This window comes from Scyliorhinus canicula, chromosome 2 (genome assembly GCF_902713615.1).
Source record: "Scyliorhinus canicula chromosome 2, sScyCan1.1, whole genome shotgun sequence".
Taxonomy (NCBI): Eukaryota; Metazoa; Chordata; class Chondrichthyes; order Carcharhiniformes; family Scyliorhinidae; genus Scyliorhinus; species Scyliorhinus canicula.
In genome coordinates this window covers 196,728,619-196,744,280 of record NC_052147.1, presented here as the reverse complement: position 1 = coordinate 196,744,280, position 15,662 = coordinate 196,728,619, and the positions used below count along the sequence as shown (strand labels likewise).

The 15,662-nt window shown below is 44.4% G+C and overlaps 1 protein-coding gene across 6 annotated transcripts in view; it reads left to right on the top strand.

The window, feature by feature from the left end:
• Positions 1 to 15,662, top strand: part of osbpl6 (oxysterol binding protein-like 6) — a 302,726-nt gene that overhangs the window by 153,041 nt on the left and 134,023 nt on the right. For 5 of the 6 annotated variants that reach the window (XM_038789304.1, XM_038789300.1, XM_038789303.1 and 2 more), the window contains 3 exons: positions 14,029 to 14,161; positions 14,256 to 14,359; positions 15,469 to 15,561. In XM_038789304.1, coding sequence (XP_038645232.1) covers positions 14,029 to 14,161; positions 14,256 to 14,359; positions 15,469 to 15,561 — 330 coding nt within the window. The remainder of the gene's footprint in view (positions 1 to 14,028; positions 14,162 to 14,255; positions 14,360 to 15,468; positions 15,562 to 15,662) is intronic. The other variant, XM_038789305.1, reaches the window with a different exon arrangement.

The following is a 15,662-nucleotide window of genomic DNA, read 5'->3' as shown; positions in this document are numbered from 1 at the left end:
TCGTAGATTGACCAGAAAAAAAAAACAAAAAAAAAACAACAGAGCAAACACGAGCGGGAGAGCTATAAATACACTGGGACAGGATGTACAATTTTCTTTAACGATGTTCAGAAAATATGTTAAGAGAAAAAGGGGGATGTGGTGATCACAAGTTAACCAGATGCAACACAACTGAGCGACCACTAGAGGGAGCACGGGAGAGCCATATAAATAGATCAGGACAGGAAGTGAGGACACACTCTTCACAGCAGGGGGGCTGGTAAGCAGGACACACAGGAAGCAAAGCTGGTAGTTAGCACTGGAAGGTAGTTCTAGGTCGAGCTCTGGAAACTGAACGAACCCACAATAAAGCATCTTCTCCACACTTGAGACTGCGAGCTTTATTAAGACACGAGGAACAACACAACACCCTCTCCTCTTTTACCTCCTTCCCTATCTCACCTGAAGATTCTGTATCCTGGAATATTGAGCTGACAATCCTGCCCCTCTCTCAACCATGTTCCAGTGACAGCAATAACATCATATCCCAGCATGGGCAGCACGGTAGCATTGTGGTTAGCACAATTGCTTCATAGCTCCAGGGCCCCAGGTTTGATTCCCGGCTTGGGTCACTGTCTGTGCGGAGTCTGCACTTTCTCCCCGTGTGTGCGTGGGTTTTCTCTGGGTGCTCCAGTTTCCTCCCACAGTCCAAAGATGTGCAGGTTAGGTCAATTGGTCATGCTTAATTGTCCTTTGTGTCCAAAATTGCCCGTAGTGTTGGGTGTGGTTACTGGCTAATGGGGATAAGGTGGAGGTGTGGGCTTGGGTAGGATGCTCTTTCTAAGAGCCTGTGCAGACTTGATGGGCCGAATGGCCTCCTTCTACACTGTAAATTCTATGAAATATCCCCATGTTTCAATTTGTGCCCTCAATTCATCTGCCTTCTGCTTCAGACTGATTTCATTAAAATAAATACCATCCAATCTTGCCAAACTCCATTGTGACTTAACTGGTCTCGCCATTCTATGCGTTCCTGACTCATTTGATGTCTCTTCTAATTTTGCCTGTCCATCTATCCTTGCTGAACTTTCTCTCTGGATCCCAGCCACCTGCCGATTTAGTTTAAACCCGCCCCACCAGCAAATCTCTCCACAAGGTACGTCCCATTTCGATTCAGTTGGAAACTTGTCCGCCTTGTACAGGTCCCACCATCCCCATAAATAGTCCCAATGTTCCAGAGATCTAAATCGCTTGCTCCTGCACCATTTCTCCAGCAACGCATTCATCTGGATACTCACTAGCACGTGACACCGGAAGTAATCCAGAGATTACTACCTTCTGTTTTTAAATCTAATTCCTAGCTCCCTAAATTCTGCTTTCAGGACCTCACCCAGTCTTCTACCTATACCGTTGGTACCAATATGTACCACAGTATCTGTCTGTTTGCCCCTTCCCCTTCAGTTGCCCTGCAGCTGTTCAGTGACATCCCTGACCCTAACACCAGGGAGGCAACGTACCATACTGGAATCTCTTGCGACTGCAGAAAAGCCTGTCTATTTCCCTTAAAATTTAATCCCCGACTACTATAGCCCTGCCTTTCTCATTGGACTGGCAACATACTGCCCTAGAACATTTTCTTGAGCACTCTTTACAGACTCTTGGCCCATTTCGTCCCTTTACACTACTACTATTCCAGTATGTATTCAGATAGTTAATGTCAACCATTGTAACTACTCCATAAGTCTTGAACTTCTCTAATTTCCTTGCCCACTTGTTCCTCTACATCGTTCCTACTAGTTGACGGCATGTAGATTACACCAAGCAATGTAATTGCACCTTTTTTGTTCCTCAGTTCTAACAAAATAGATTCTGTCCTTGATACCTCTGGGACATCCTCTTTCTCCAGCATTGTTAAGTTCTACTTAATCAATGTTGCCACTCTCCCTCCTTACCATCTTTCCCTATCTTTCCTGAACACCTAATGTCCAGGAATATTCAATAGCTAGTCCTGCCGTTTTTTTGAGCCAGCTCAGTGTTATAGTCATAATATCATGGGCAGGATTCTCAGTTTTGAAAACTATAAGTTCATCAGATATAGGAGCAGAATTAGGCCATTTGGCCCATCGAGTCTGCTCTGCCATACAATCATGGCTGATCTCATTTTGGCCTTAACTCCACCGTCCTGCCCTTTCTCCATAATCCTTCAACCCATAACCAATTACATATGTCTAACTCCTTCTCACTGTCCCAGCATTCATTGCACTATGTTCTCCCGCCAGATCTGAACTGCTCCTGGTTTGCGTTGGCACTAGGAGTGGTGCCCAGGAGCAATTTCCTCTCCCTTGCTCTGCTAATTTATGCATGGTGGGGAGCTCAAATAATTCCGTTCTGGATCTCCCTGGCGGGCCGCCATTTTGAGTGAGTGGCCCAAGACCAAGGCCCGACGGCTGGCCCCCTCTGGCCCACAATGCAAATCCTGTTATTCCCCTCCCCTCGCCACCACCATGGGAATTGCTGGATCACCCCTCCAACACCCACAGCATGCACGCATGAGGATTACTGAATCACCCCCATGTATCAGCGACCCCCATGTATCAGCGACCACCCCCCTCCCCCCAATATCAGAGAACCCCCCATCATATCAGAAACCCCCGCCTGGAAGTTAAAGAGCAGTCCGGGTAGAAGGTGAAAATCACTGCTTTTTCACTTAACCTGTCCCTTAAATTTTCTGCCTCAAACAGAGGTATAGAAAGCAGCAGCTGTTACTTCGTAGAACCACATTAGAAGGCTTTAAACCCCATCAGATCTGCAAGACTTCTATTCACTTTCAAAGATAAATAGCTTTTAGTAAGCTGTAATTGACAAGGTCATAGCTTCCAGACAGCCAGGTGTTTATTTTCATTTCCTTCATGCTTGAATGCATCACAAATACCCAGCTTTGATCCTAACCACAATGTTTATAAACATTGAGCTATGATTGACAACTCCTGACCATCAAAAACAGTTAAGTGGGGCGGCACGGTGGTGCAATGGTTAGCAACGCTGCCTCCCGGCACCGAGGACCCGGGCTTGATCCCGGCCCCAGGTCACTGTCCATGTGGAGTTTGCACATTCTCCCCGTGTCTGCATGGGTCTCACCCCCACAACCCAAAGATGTGCAGGGTAGGTGGATTGGCCACACTAAATTGCCCCTTAATTGGATTTTTTTTAAAAAGCAGTTAAGTGCTTTCTGTTGGGAAAAGGAGGAAGTGAAAGTACTTAACTCCTGGATGTCCCAGCCTGGGACTGGATTGTTGCAACAGCACCGATCATGTTTTTTTCCCGGCGTGGGATTCTCTGCTGCATTGGGAACTCACTACCAGCAGCGGAGAATCCTGGCCAATATTTCCACATGGCGAACTTCACACTTTATCTACTGGAATCAGTATATGGAAATTCTCAATTTATCTGTCTGTAATATTTGTCAAAAGTTATTCCAGACCAACAGTCATATGGAGCCTTTGAAGAATAAATGATGGACAGGATTTAAATATCAAAATATTCTTTAGGTCTATAGATTTTCAAGACAAAAACCTATTTTTATTTTACATGTTTTGAAAACCGAATAAATCTTTATTATCAATATTAATGAAATTTGCCATGAGCAATGTTTGGATTCTTGGTTTTATGTAGTCTTTTTTTGAAGAAATAAATTTTTTGTGTGAAACATCAGACAGGAGAATATCCAGTGATAACCAGAATGGTCATATAGTTTTCCATAAGTGCAGATTATTGTGGACGACCATTTTCTATTATCTATCAGTAAAACCACAAGCGTATTTATTCTTGAAAATTTTCTCAGCCAGTTCAGGTGAATGTGAATCTGCTCTGACATGACTGTACAAGTATCTATTAACTGGAACTTCATAATTTCATTCTTTCTAATCATCATATCTGTGATTTAATTGAGATTCCCCCCCCCCCCCCCCCCCCCCCCCACCTCCATTCTTACTTCACTGTTTTATTCTTCCATAAGTGTCACTTGCCCTTTGGTATCTTGTCCACATATTAATGCACAAGTCAGGTAATTGAATGTGATAGGTTATTTGTACGCTGAGCTTGATCCCTTCCTCACTCAACATCCACACTTACATATCCAGCATAATATTGACCACAATCAGGAATCTGGAGCCGGATTCTCTGTTTCAGTGACTAAGTGCTGACGCCGGCAGTGAATCAGTGGTATTCTACGACCACGGATGTGGCACCGGTCCCGGAGCATTCAGGATTCGTTAATGGGCTAGCACCGTGGTGCGTCATGTGGAACTAGAGCAATTCCAATGAAAAACGGTGTCCAGTTCGTTAGGGTCGGGATTAGCACTCGAGAGGCTGACAAGCAGCAGCCGCGTATAAACATTCCATTCCGCACACGCATTCACTCCAACCAAGAAGATAGTAGCCCGAAGAGCAGTTCGCAGTTGGGGAGCTCGAGACCTTGCTGCAGGCCGCGGCAATGGCAGTCCGTGCCTGGACACCCTGGTCCTGGGGGTCACCCCAACGCCATGGTCCCACCCCCGTCACCTCCTGCTACTCTCCCCGGACCTGGGAGACGTCCCCACCCCAGCTAGCCTACCAGTGGCAGTACCGGCAGGCCACGGCGGCTTCTCTGGGAACATGTCTTATCTCCTCTCTCTCCCCCTCAGCAGCCACTGCGCCTGCTTCCAGATTTTTAATACCCCAAGTGAACCTCGTTGTCGGTAATTCCTCCTGGCGGTGGGGGAGCATCGCAGGAGCTCCGGAGAATACCGGGATGGGGCTGTTAATTTACGCCACTGTCGAGTCACCAGAACATGGCATTCTGTTGAGCGCCCAACGCCGGCCTCGATTTTCGGCTGACGTGCAGCTCTCCGCCCGATCGTATTTCCCATTCCTGCGTCGGCTGATAGAGAATCCCGCCCCATGCTTTTTTTTTGAGCCAGTGCCATATCAGCTGCAATCTGCGAAAACAGAACAGCCTAAATGATAAAACCTGTGAATGCCTGATTTGTTACTCAGTGAAAAAGCTTGTTGAATGATAGAGCAGTCAATTATAACTGATTTAGCATTGATAGCTCATTATAAACATTAATTTTAAATGTCAGACTTTTATTCCATTTACTCGTGGCACATTAATTTACACAGAACCAATAAAATGTATTTGCATGTGAAGTAATGCTTATCCACTTCACATTGATTTACCCCAGCATGTTTGTCAAGTGAAAGCTAAGTAAAATATTGAGCATAATATGTAATTATAAAATTCACATTTCTCAATTGCAAGTGATCACTAAAGTAAAAAACCTCAACTTGTTGAGCCTCATTGTCTTTCCAGAAGTTCTGTTGGAACTATTGTGAATTAATGTGTAATTCTGAATTGTACATTCAGTGGAAGTGGCAGCTGTTCTGTCACCAGAGGCTAAAGCAGGGGTGAACCTAGGACTCAGGGCTGCATTTTCCTGGTTGCAGCCCATTAAATGGCTCTCTCGAGCTGCTGGTCCAAAGGGCCAGCAATTCAGCAGTGCTACTGCTAGCCCTGGCCGTTGTTGGGACTGCACCTGGAGGATGAGGATGCATCAATGGACAGGCATCCTTAAAGCCAGTGGTGTGGGGTGCCAGTGCCAGTCTGGCAGGCCTCCGCAATGGTGCAGAGGAGTTTACTTGCTGAGGGCAGGTGGCGCATTGCCGCAGTCTGGTTTAGCCAGGTGGTTCCCTGCGCAGGTCAAAGAGTGCCTAAAATGGAATGCCCTCTGAATACCGCCAGGGCTTACCCAGCAGTCTCCCCACACGGTGACAGTTAAAGTCTCCCCCCCCCCCCCCCCCCGGCCCAAGAGAGCAGTGGAGGTGGGAGGAGGTCCCTAATTGCCACTTAATGTGGCCAAGCCTCAATTGGGCTCCCAGCAGTCAACCTTTCTGTCATCTTTCTCACCATTAACAAAATGACAGCAGGAAGACATTGGGCACCCCTGCTGACAGCTTTCCATACTACTTTGCCGACCTTTCAACCTTCCAGCCCAGCCCCAAAATGGATTGTATAATTTAGCCCAATGTGACTGTTTAAGGTGGTTTGTTCAGTGGTACCTCGTCTAACTTGTAAATTTAAAGAGGAGACTATGTCTTGGACCTGTCTGTGTCTTGTGCAATGAATCACAGTGAGTCTCATTTAACCCTCCTTTGAGGCCCAATTGAGGCGTAGCCACATTAAGTGGCAATTAGGGACCTCCTCCCACCTCCACTGCTCTCTTGGGCCGGGGGGGGATTTTAACTTTGAAAGCAAGGCTACTGTCACAACCCCCTGTGCTAGTGCGTAGTCAATTCCAGCCCCACTTGACCCGGAGTCTCAACATAACTGAAATTAATAAATAATTCTTCAAAAACAACCAACGTCTTTGGCCCTTGGCTGCCCAATAACCACAGTCATCAGGTTTGTAAATGTAATCACAATTAATTTTATTAATAACAATAACTTTCATTAAATATACGGCAGGTTAGCTATTATCTCATTCCTAACGCCCACTTAAACTCGCACAGAGGGGAAAAGAGGGGTGTTAAAGAATAAGTAAAAGGATAAGAGTCTTTGTTTCGGATGGTGGTCTTCTAGCACACCTTCCTTCAATTTAGACTATCAGTTTGAGGTTTCTTTCCGTAATGGTTTCACTGTAGATTCATTCAGGTTTCTGTGCAGCTGTTCAGCTTTTCTGGAAAAAGCAAGGGAGAAGGAGAGAGAGAGCAGTCTCTTTTCTCTGAGCGTCAAGGGCTCCAACTGTCTTTCCTTGCTTCTCTGAAAAAAACGACCCACTTGGGTGGATCCAATCACCACCTGTTACTGGGCAGAATAGTCTTTTGGCCAATTCATTGGCCACCAGCCAACCAATCGAACCAGGTCCCAGCGATCTCTTGGGTGCTGAAAAGTCTTGGGCGGAATTCTCCGCAACGGCCGACGCCGTAGTGAAACCCGGAGTGTTTCACGACGGCGTCGGAGGCCGCTCCTCACCCCCTATTCCCCGGGGGGGCTAGGAGCGACGTTTCATCAAACTCGGCGCGCCGTGAATGACGTGGCCGGCGGCGCCTAATGACGTCAGCCGCACATGTGCAGGTTGGCCGGTTCCAACCCGCGCATGCACGGTTGCCGTCTTCCCCTCCGCTGCCCCGGAAGACGTGGCGGCTTGATCTTGCGGGGCAGCGGAAGGGAAAGAGTGCGTCTCTTGGAGACGCCGGCCCGACGATCGGTGGGCACCGATCGCGGGCCAGTCCCCTCCCGAACACGGCCGTGGTGCTCAATCTCCTCTCCACCCCCCACAGGCCCCAAACTCACCTTTCGCGTGCTGTTCACGCCGGCAGCGACCAGGTGTGGTTGCCGCCGGCGTGAACAGGTCGGGAACGGCAGGCCGCTCGGCCCACCCGGGTCGGAGAATCGCAGGTTGCCGTGAAAAACGGCGACCCGCGATTCTCCGAATGGCGTGTCGCAAAACGTGACACGCCATTTTGGGGTGGGGGGGGTGGGTGAATTGCGGGGGTGCCAGAGCGGCCCTCCCGCGATTCTCCCACCCGGCCTGGGGAGCGGAGAATTGCGCCCCTTGAGTTTTGCTGTCCAAAGGCCAGCACCCTTTTTTGTAACTTTTTGAATTCCTCGCTTCCCCTGCTCGACGTAAAGGCGTGTGTCCATTGACCATCCATGGGTCAAAATGATAGCAACAAAAATAAAGAAAGGGGACAAAAAGGAAATCAACAGGAAGAGCTCTTACACTACAGTATCAAAACTCCGGGGTTTCACGTATACCCTCATCCCAGCAATGTGATAGCCCTTAAATGAAACCCTCTCCCAGCACAGACCCACATATGAGCAAGGTGAGCACTATAGTAATGTAAAGCTTTTTTGAAAATTCCAGTTACGGAATTTAATCATGATGGCTTTTTATAAACATTAAAATCAAATGTCAGATGTTACTGTTACTAACTCATTACCTGGGGGCACTGCAGGTAATCCCGCAAAGAATAGTTTATTGAATAGTATGTTTCGACAAAACTGCTAAAGAGAATCTTAGACATTCAGCAAAGGATCTTCTTCCTCAACTGTGTAATGCTTTAATTTGCTGAATACTTGCGAGCAAACCATTTGGAAAAGTGTTCACATCATTACTGAACATAACTAATCTTATTTGGGTAAAGTGAGTCTTTGATCCTCACTGATCACACAGGCCTGGATTTTTTGCCAGAGAGACTTTGTGTCATGAAAAAAAAAATGAAATGAAAGTCGCTTATTGTCACGAGTAGGCTTCAATGAAGTTACTGTGAAAAGCCCCTAGTCGCCACATTCCGGCGCCTGTCCGGGGAGGCTGGTACGGGAAAATGGCAAAAATGCCTGAAAAAAAACACCCTTGAACATTGCACTTCCCATTCTCGCGGGGATGGGAATGGGGGTAGTTTGCATTTTGTGTATGTGTATTTCATGGAGGCTGCTGGCCATTTGAATCATCAGCTGCCTCTACTCCACTGGATTTTCGTAACCAAGGAGTGTAAAACCTGTTGTGCTGATTAGACCTGGTTAAGAGCATGTCTGAGCTTTGTGGTTTGGTTTGGATAGCCAGGGTATTCCTTTGGAGAGGTACAGTAACCTTTTTGATCTGGTCCTGGGACATCTTTTGGGGAAGTCATGTGGCCTTTGTGGGAGGTATGGTGCCTCTTGGATTTATTAAAGTACGCATTGATGTGTGTAAAATGTGCATAAACCTATTAATGGTCAAGCACATATAACTGTCAACAGACCTGTCAAAATCACCTGTCAACCGTGGCAATAGGACCAGTCAATAGCATGTGAAAGGAGCTGTCAATTTGTCAAGGCATTTGAAAGTCCTGCTCTTAAATCTTTGGAACATTGTCTGGAGGGTTTAAAAAAAAATATTGCTTGCTATTTCATTCTCTTGATGCATGCCTTAAGGGCTTCCAGTACTGGGTTACTGCTGCCTGACTGATTCCACAAGCATCCATTATCACAGTAGTATGCCTTCTGTTTCAAAGTTTGATTGACAGCTACAAGTGGTCATAGACTCTTTGGAGTAGGACTATGAATTCTGATGCTTGTTGTTGCAAGGCTTTTTGTAGTTGAATGAATGTAAATATAGTAGATAGATTTTTATTGGTGGGAGTTTTTTTTTAGTATAGTGAAGTTAGCAACCGACACTCAGAACTTTATTTTATCTAATTTTTGCTTGGGTTCTGAAGCCTGTCCGTGCAGGCTATTGAGTGAGTTAGCACTGTAGGTGTAACAGAAAAGGGTGGTGGGTGGGTTGGCAGGTTGGCATGAAGGGTCATGAGGGTGGGTACAGGAGTACAACTTGACATGGAAGGTTTGATGGGCCATGGGAGTTGGGTACAGGCATGAGGTCTCATTGGCTGGCGTAGATGAGGCATGGAGAATGTAAATGGTGGGTGTGGGCTGGAGGGAGGTTTCATGTTTTTTACTTTGTTTAAACATTTTGTGCATAGTGCCAGAGCCCCGAACCAGGCCTTTCGCCCACCCCACCTCCCCACCCGGCATCCTCCTCACTACTTCCGGAGTCGCCCGCCTCAGCTTCTAATATAGCCTTCCTGGATCAGGGAGCCATTTTTAAAAGTTGGGTTTGCAGAGTGGGGAATTCATGTGACACTGTGCATCTCACTCATGGGAGAAAATCCAGGCCATAGTATTCTGAGAATAAATGAAGGCTCTAATTGCTTTAAAGTACATTAATTGAAATGAAGAGTATTCTCAACCTTTCCCCTTTCTGAATGACTGCTGACAACAAAGTGGAAGTCATTCATTTTCATGTGTGTGACATCCACGAGACCTGAGTTTGCCTGTGTGCAGAGGGTACGTCCTGGCCCTTGCATTATTAATTCACTGGACACGCTCTTTCCCATTGTAATTCGGCAACGTTTTTAAAGTCTTTGCTTTGCATGTTCAACAAAGAGGGAGATTGTTTGTGAAAGAGATCTTTTGTGACATCGCAGACAACAACCTGTGCATTTGCCTGTTCATATTCATTGCTAGCAGACACACCAACCTCCTTCAGTCTGGAGTGATAGATGAATTACTTAAACATTTGATTAACATACATTGCCAAACTATTTGTCATTTATAGGAAAGAATATCTAATATTGTACGTATAGGTAACTGCATGTCACATTAATGCTGCTCTTATTAAAGTGACATGTTACCACAGATAGAAATGGAACCTTGAAAACTCATTTTTTGGTATATAGTTTTATATGGTTGAAAATATTGATGGTCATCTCATGATAAAACTAGCAGTGTGGGTTGTAAGAATCCTCGATGCTCAAGCCCCATATTTTTATATCGATCTTTTCATATTTTATGATCCTTATGCCTTTTTAATTTTAGGTATTGAAAGGTTGTTTTAATTATATATTATCATTCTTCTGATCAACTACATAACAATACCACTAGAAAGTGCTTAAGTCAGAGACATTAAAGTGTTTTAACAATAATGAGGAATATCTGTGACTTTCCCATGTTCTGCAGACCAAAGCAGTGCACATAGAATAAAAATCAAGCAGATGCGTAACCAAGGAACAATACCAAAAGAAATTAGTAGAAAATGTTGTGTTAAATTGGGGCAGTGAGTTGGTATAAATAAGGGGATAATAATAAGAGACGGACAGGTGTCTGTGTGGAGTCTGCACATTCTCCCCATGTCTGCGTGGATTTCCTTTGGGTGGTCCGGTTTCTTACCACAGTCCAAAAAATGTGCAAGTGAAGTGGATCGGACATGCTAAATTGCCTCTTAATGTCCAAAAGGTTAGATGATATGGGTAGGGATGCTCCAGCCCCAGAGATGTGACTCTGTTCAACACTCAATTGACCCTGGCTGCAGGTTATGTGCTCTCTTATATCACTGTAGTGACATACTGCATTCAGTCCCACATTAACCCAGTATGTACCAGACTGTTTTAGACTACAGTGTTCAGTTGGAGCATCAACAGAATTATCTTCCCCAATTCAGGGAGCAACATTCTGGTAGGTTAAGGTTATTTGTGAGCATCAGATTTTCTTTTTCTAGTATTGATATCTGCAGCTATTCAATAAGACCATGGCTGATCTTTTTGTGGATTCAGCTCCACTTACCTGCCCGCTCACCATAACCCTTAATTCTTTTACTGGTCAAAAATCTAGCTACCTTTGCCTTAACAACATTTAACAAGGTAGCCTCAACTGGTTCACTTGTCAGGGAATTCCACAGATTCATGACCTTTTGGGTGAAGAAGTTCCTCCTCAACTCAGTCCTCAATCTGCTCCCCCTTATTTTGAGGCTATGGCCCCTAGTTCTAGTTTCACCCGCCAGTGGAAATAACCTCCATGATTCTATCCTATCTATTCCCTTCCTAATTTTATATATTTGTATCATGTCCCACTCATTCTTCTAAATTCCAATAAGTATAATCCCAGTCTACTTGGTCTCTCCTCATAAACTAATCCTCTCAACTCCGGAATTAACCCAGTGAATCTCCTCTGCACATTCTCCACTGCCAGTACATCCTTTTTCAAGTAAAGAGACCATAATTGTACACAGTACTCTAGGTGTGGCCTCACCAGCACCCTACACAGCTGCAACATAACCTCCCTGCTTTTAAACCCCATCCCTCTAGCAATGAAGGACCAATGCTCATCGTAGCCTGTGCAAAATAGCTGACTCCTGCCTAACAGAGTGATGCACGTGACCTGCCACATCCTTGTGGGGCGCCGGTATTGAGGACTATTGTGGAGGAGGTGCTGTTGCTGATCCTGACAGATTGCGGTCTGTTGGTGAGGAAGTCAAGGATCCAGCTGCACAGGGAGGGGTCAAGACCAGGATTGCGGAGTTTGGTTATTAGTCTTGTTGGGATAATGGTGTTGAAGGCGGAGCTGTAATCTATGAACTGCAGTCTTACGTAGGCCTTGTCGAGGTGTTCGAGTGTTGATTGTAGAGCCAGGGAGATAGCATCTGCTGTGAACCAGTTGGGTGATAGGCAAACTGCAGTGGATTGAGACCGTTTGGGAGGTTGGCGTTGATCCGTCTCATGGCTAGCCGCTCAAAGCATATCATGATAACAGACGTCAGGGCCACCGGTCAGTAGTCGGTGAGGCAGGCTATCTTGTTCTTCTTTGGTACTGGTATTATGATGGTCTTCTTGAAGGAGGTGGGGACCTCAGCACGGAGGAGTGAGGAGTTGAAGATATCTGCGAATATCTCGCCAGCTGGTCTGTGCAGGCTCTGAATGCTCACTCCGGGACTGCGTTGGGATCTGTCGCTTTCCGTGGATTCACTTTCAGGAAGGCAACTTTTAGCTCTGAGGCTGTAATAATGGGTATGGGTGTGTCCAGGGCTGTTGGGGCGGGTGGCACTGATGTATTGGCTGACTGCTCAAAGCCCCAACAGCCCTGGACACACCCATACCCACTCAGCCCAACACTTCACACGAGCTTGCCAACCTTACATTGATTCTGTATACACCTCCCGCTGCCTCAGGAAGGAAGACAGCATTATCAGAGACCCCTCCCACCCAGGCATCGTCTTGTTCCAAACCCTTCCATCAGGCAGAAGGTACAGAAGTCTGAAGACCCGCACATCCAGACATAGGAACAGCTTATTCCCCACAGCTACAAGATTCCTCATCCTCGGACTGATCTGTTCTCTATAAGAACACTATTCACGAAGCCCTATGCTTCTCTTTCTCATGTATTTGCTTTGTTTGGCCCCTTGTTCCGCACTGTAACCAGTCACTGTTTGTTGATGTACCATTTGTCAATGTACTCTGTTGATTATTCTTTTTGTCTACTATGTACGTACTAAGTATGTTCCCTCGGCCACAGAAAAATATTTTTCACAGCACTTCGGTACATGTGACAATAAATCAAATCAAATCAAAATCAAACGTGTACCAGCAAGGATGGAGACAGCTCCTAACTTGACTCTTTATGCATACTTGTAAATAATCCTAACAGTCAATAAAGACTTGCTGTTAACTTGCATTTGACTATGAAGACTTCTTCTGACCCACCAAACCATAACCAACATTCTACATCAAACAAAACTGCCTCTTGTGTGAGCAGGAAAACCTGTTTGGTTGAGCGCTGTGTTGTCTTTTGGGGAAGGCGACTTGACCCATGACTTTCATCTTGACCTTTCCATTCACAAAGACTAGACAATCCACCACAAAACCAATTTACATTGTATTAGCCATTCTCAAAAGCATTAATTGATATTCATGTCACTAGTATACCCATACTCTGGATGGGATCATGAAACACATGCAGTATAAAGAACCAACACCAATCACTGATGCAGCGACAGAGGCCCATGGATTCGACCTCCCTTGAAGACAGTAGACAGTGTTCAACCAAATCTGCATTGGGTTTGAGCGATGTGGCCAATTGTTTCAAGTGGGATCACCTGAATTCTGATTGTGCTATGAGTCCCACACCACGGAAAATATCACATTAACCTGCCCAATATCAGTTGCACAAAGCACTTAATTTCTCCAGTCGACATCTGAGGAGGGCCATTGCATGGATAGTTAAACAAGATATCGCATTATAAGCTTTTCCTATCTGTGACAGTAGGAAGTAATTGTACAGACAACAAAAAAAACTTTTTTAAAAGAAATGTAGAATGGATCTAGTTAATTTTTTTAAAACATTCAGTTACCTCAAATACAGGAGTAACAAATGAAATGAAATGAAATCGCTTATTGTCACAAATAGGCTTCAAATTAAGTTAATGTGAAAAGCCCCTAGTTGCCACATTCCGGCGCCTGTTCGGCGAGGCTGGTATGGGAATTGAACCGTGCTAATGGTCTGCCTCGGTCTGCTTTAAAGACCAGCTCTTTAGCCCTAACAATGATGTTGAACTGGGTTTAAAGGGATTTACATCTTCCTGCAAACATCAGGTCCATAAAGGATCAGCTGCTTTAGGCAGTTTTCCTCACTTTACTGCTTTGTCGACTAAAATTTAAATATGTTTTGTGTTTCATGTATCTCTTTTTTAATATACTTAGCCTCAGCAGAACAGTTTCACATGGCAGCCCTCCATACCATGCAGTACAAGTCTACCTGCTTCCTACAGCAACAGCCAAACCAAAGTTGCAGCATGGTTATTGGAATCTGAGGAAATGAACAAGTGTGCGAAAGGTACTTTGTTAGACCTAGTTAAATAATAATAATCTGTGTTCTTGAATTTCAAGCTGAAAGTATTAAGAATATATCACTTGTCTTCCTGATATAGATCTTGCACATTGTCAATCAAGCCTTGTTGAACTCAGCAAACTTCTACAAAATCTGGAAATCCTACAAAGAACACAGTCTGCTCCAAATTTCACTGATATGCAGGTATAGCATAATATCCATATTTATGTTAATATTGATTTTGTGACACAAAAGCAATATATAACCTTACAATTGAAAATGTAGGGAGCATTGAAATTTATAGAATCTCCAGGGACGAGGTGGTTATTTTAATAATTCTTTAAAGACTTGATGTTTACATACACTTATATTAATCCATTTACTCATAGACAATATGTTTTTAGTATATTCGGAATGCAGCCTCACAGAAGTTTCCACTAAAAATGTAAATTGTTCTTGGTACTCGAGAATAATTCAGTAATGGGTTTCTAATTGCTTTTTAGAAATGCTGTCTAAATAGTGACTGTTACATATGCTGGCAAAATAACCTTAACATGGTGTTGCCTCCTGCAGTTTCTGTGCTTTATGTAGATTTATGGACATTAGTTGGGTGAATTGGAAATAAATAAATACAAATTTGCCTTTCCCACATCAGATGCAATTTAGCAATTTGCCCTATTTTAAGAGATTAATAACTTAGCCAATGTTTTGTTGCTTATACTTGCTTATTTTAGTCAAACTGTACAAGGTTGCTTTCAAAAGGCTAGTTAGTGTGCACCAAATTGGCCAGCTTTGTAGGGAAGGATCTAAACTTAGAATACTAAATATAGAGGAAGATATCATGTCAGTAATTAGAGAGGGAATTGAAGTGACGTCATGAAACAAATCAAAGCTTGAGCAGACCAACACTTATCAGGATGCTGAAATTAGATTACAGCTTTTCAAGTCATTTCCTGATATATTTCATTTGCATTTTCTTGGTTAAGGAAGGGGTGGTTCAGGTTTTGAGCGAGCAACAGCTGTCGGTCTAAATATCTCTGTACATCCCATGCATTCGTGTGATGGGAATCAGCAGCCTGTGACACCATTATCATGGGCTTATTAAGAAATAATAACAACCGGTTATTAGGATAAGTTGAACCCTGTAGACACTTGATTATTCATTTGTTTTCATGTGGTCTTGGAACATGCCAAACTGATTCTACATATTTTCTCTAGAAAAATGTAGTTTCTAAATTGTCCTGGTCTCTGTGTGCTTGTTAGTAAATTTAACGGCCTGTTTGTCTTTGGCTTTAACCATTTGTATAATGTAGGCTAATTGCATAGATATTACAAAGAAAGACAAGCGTGTCACCAGAAGATGGAGAACAAAAAGTGTCAGCAAAGATGGAAAAATGCAGCTTCAGGTACTCCGTTCACCTTTATAATGCTGTCACATGTTAGACTAGACCAGTTACAGTAATGCCTTTTATTCTGCAGTCCTTGTAGGCTGCCACTATTTTCCAGT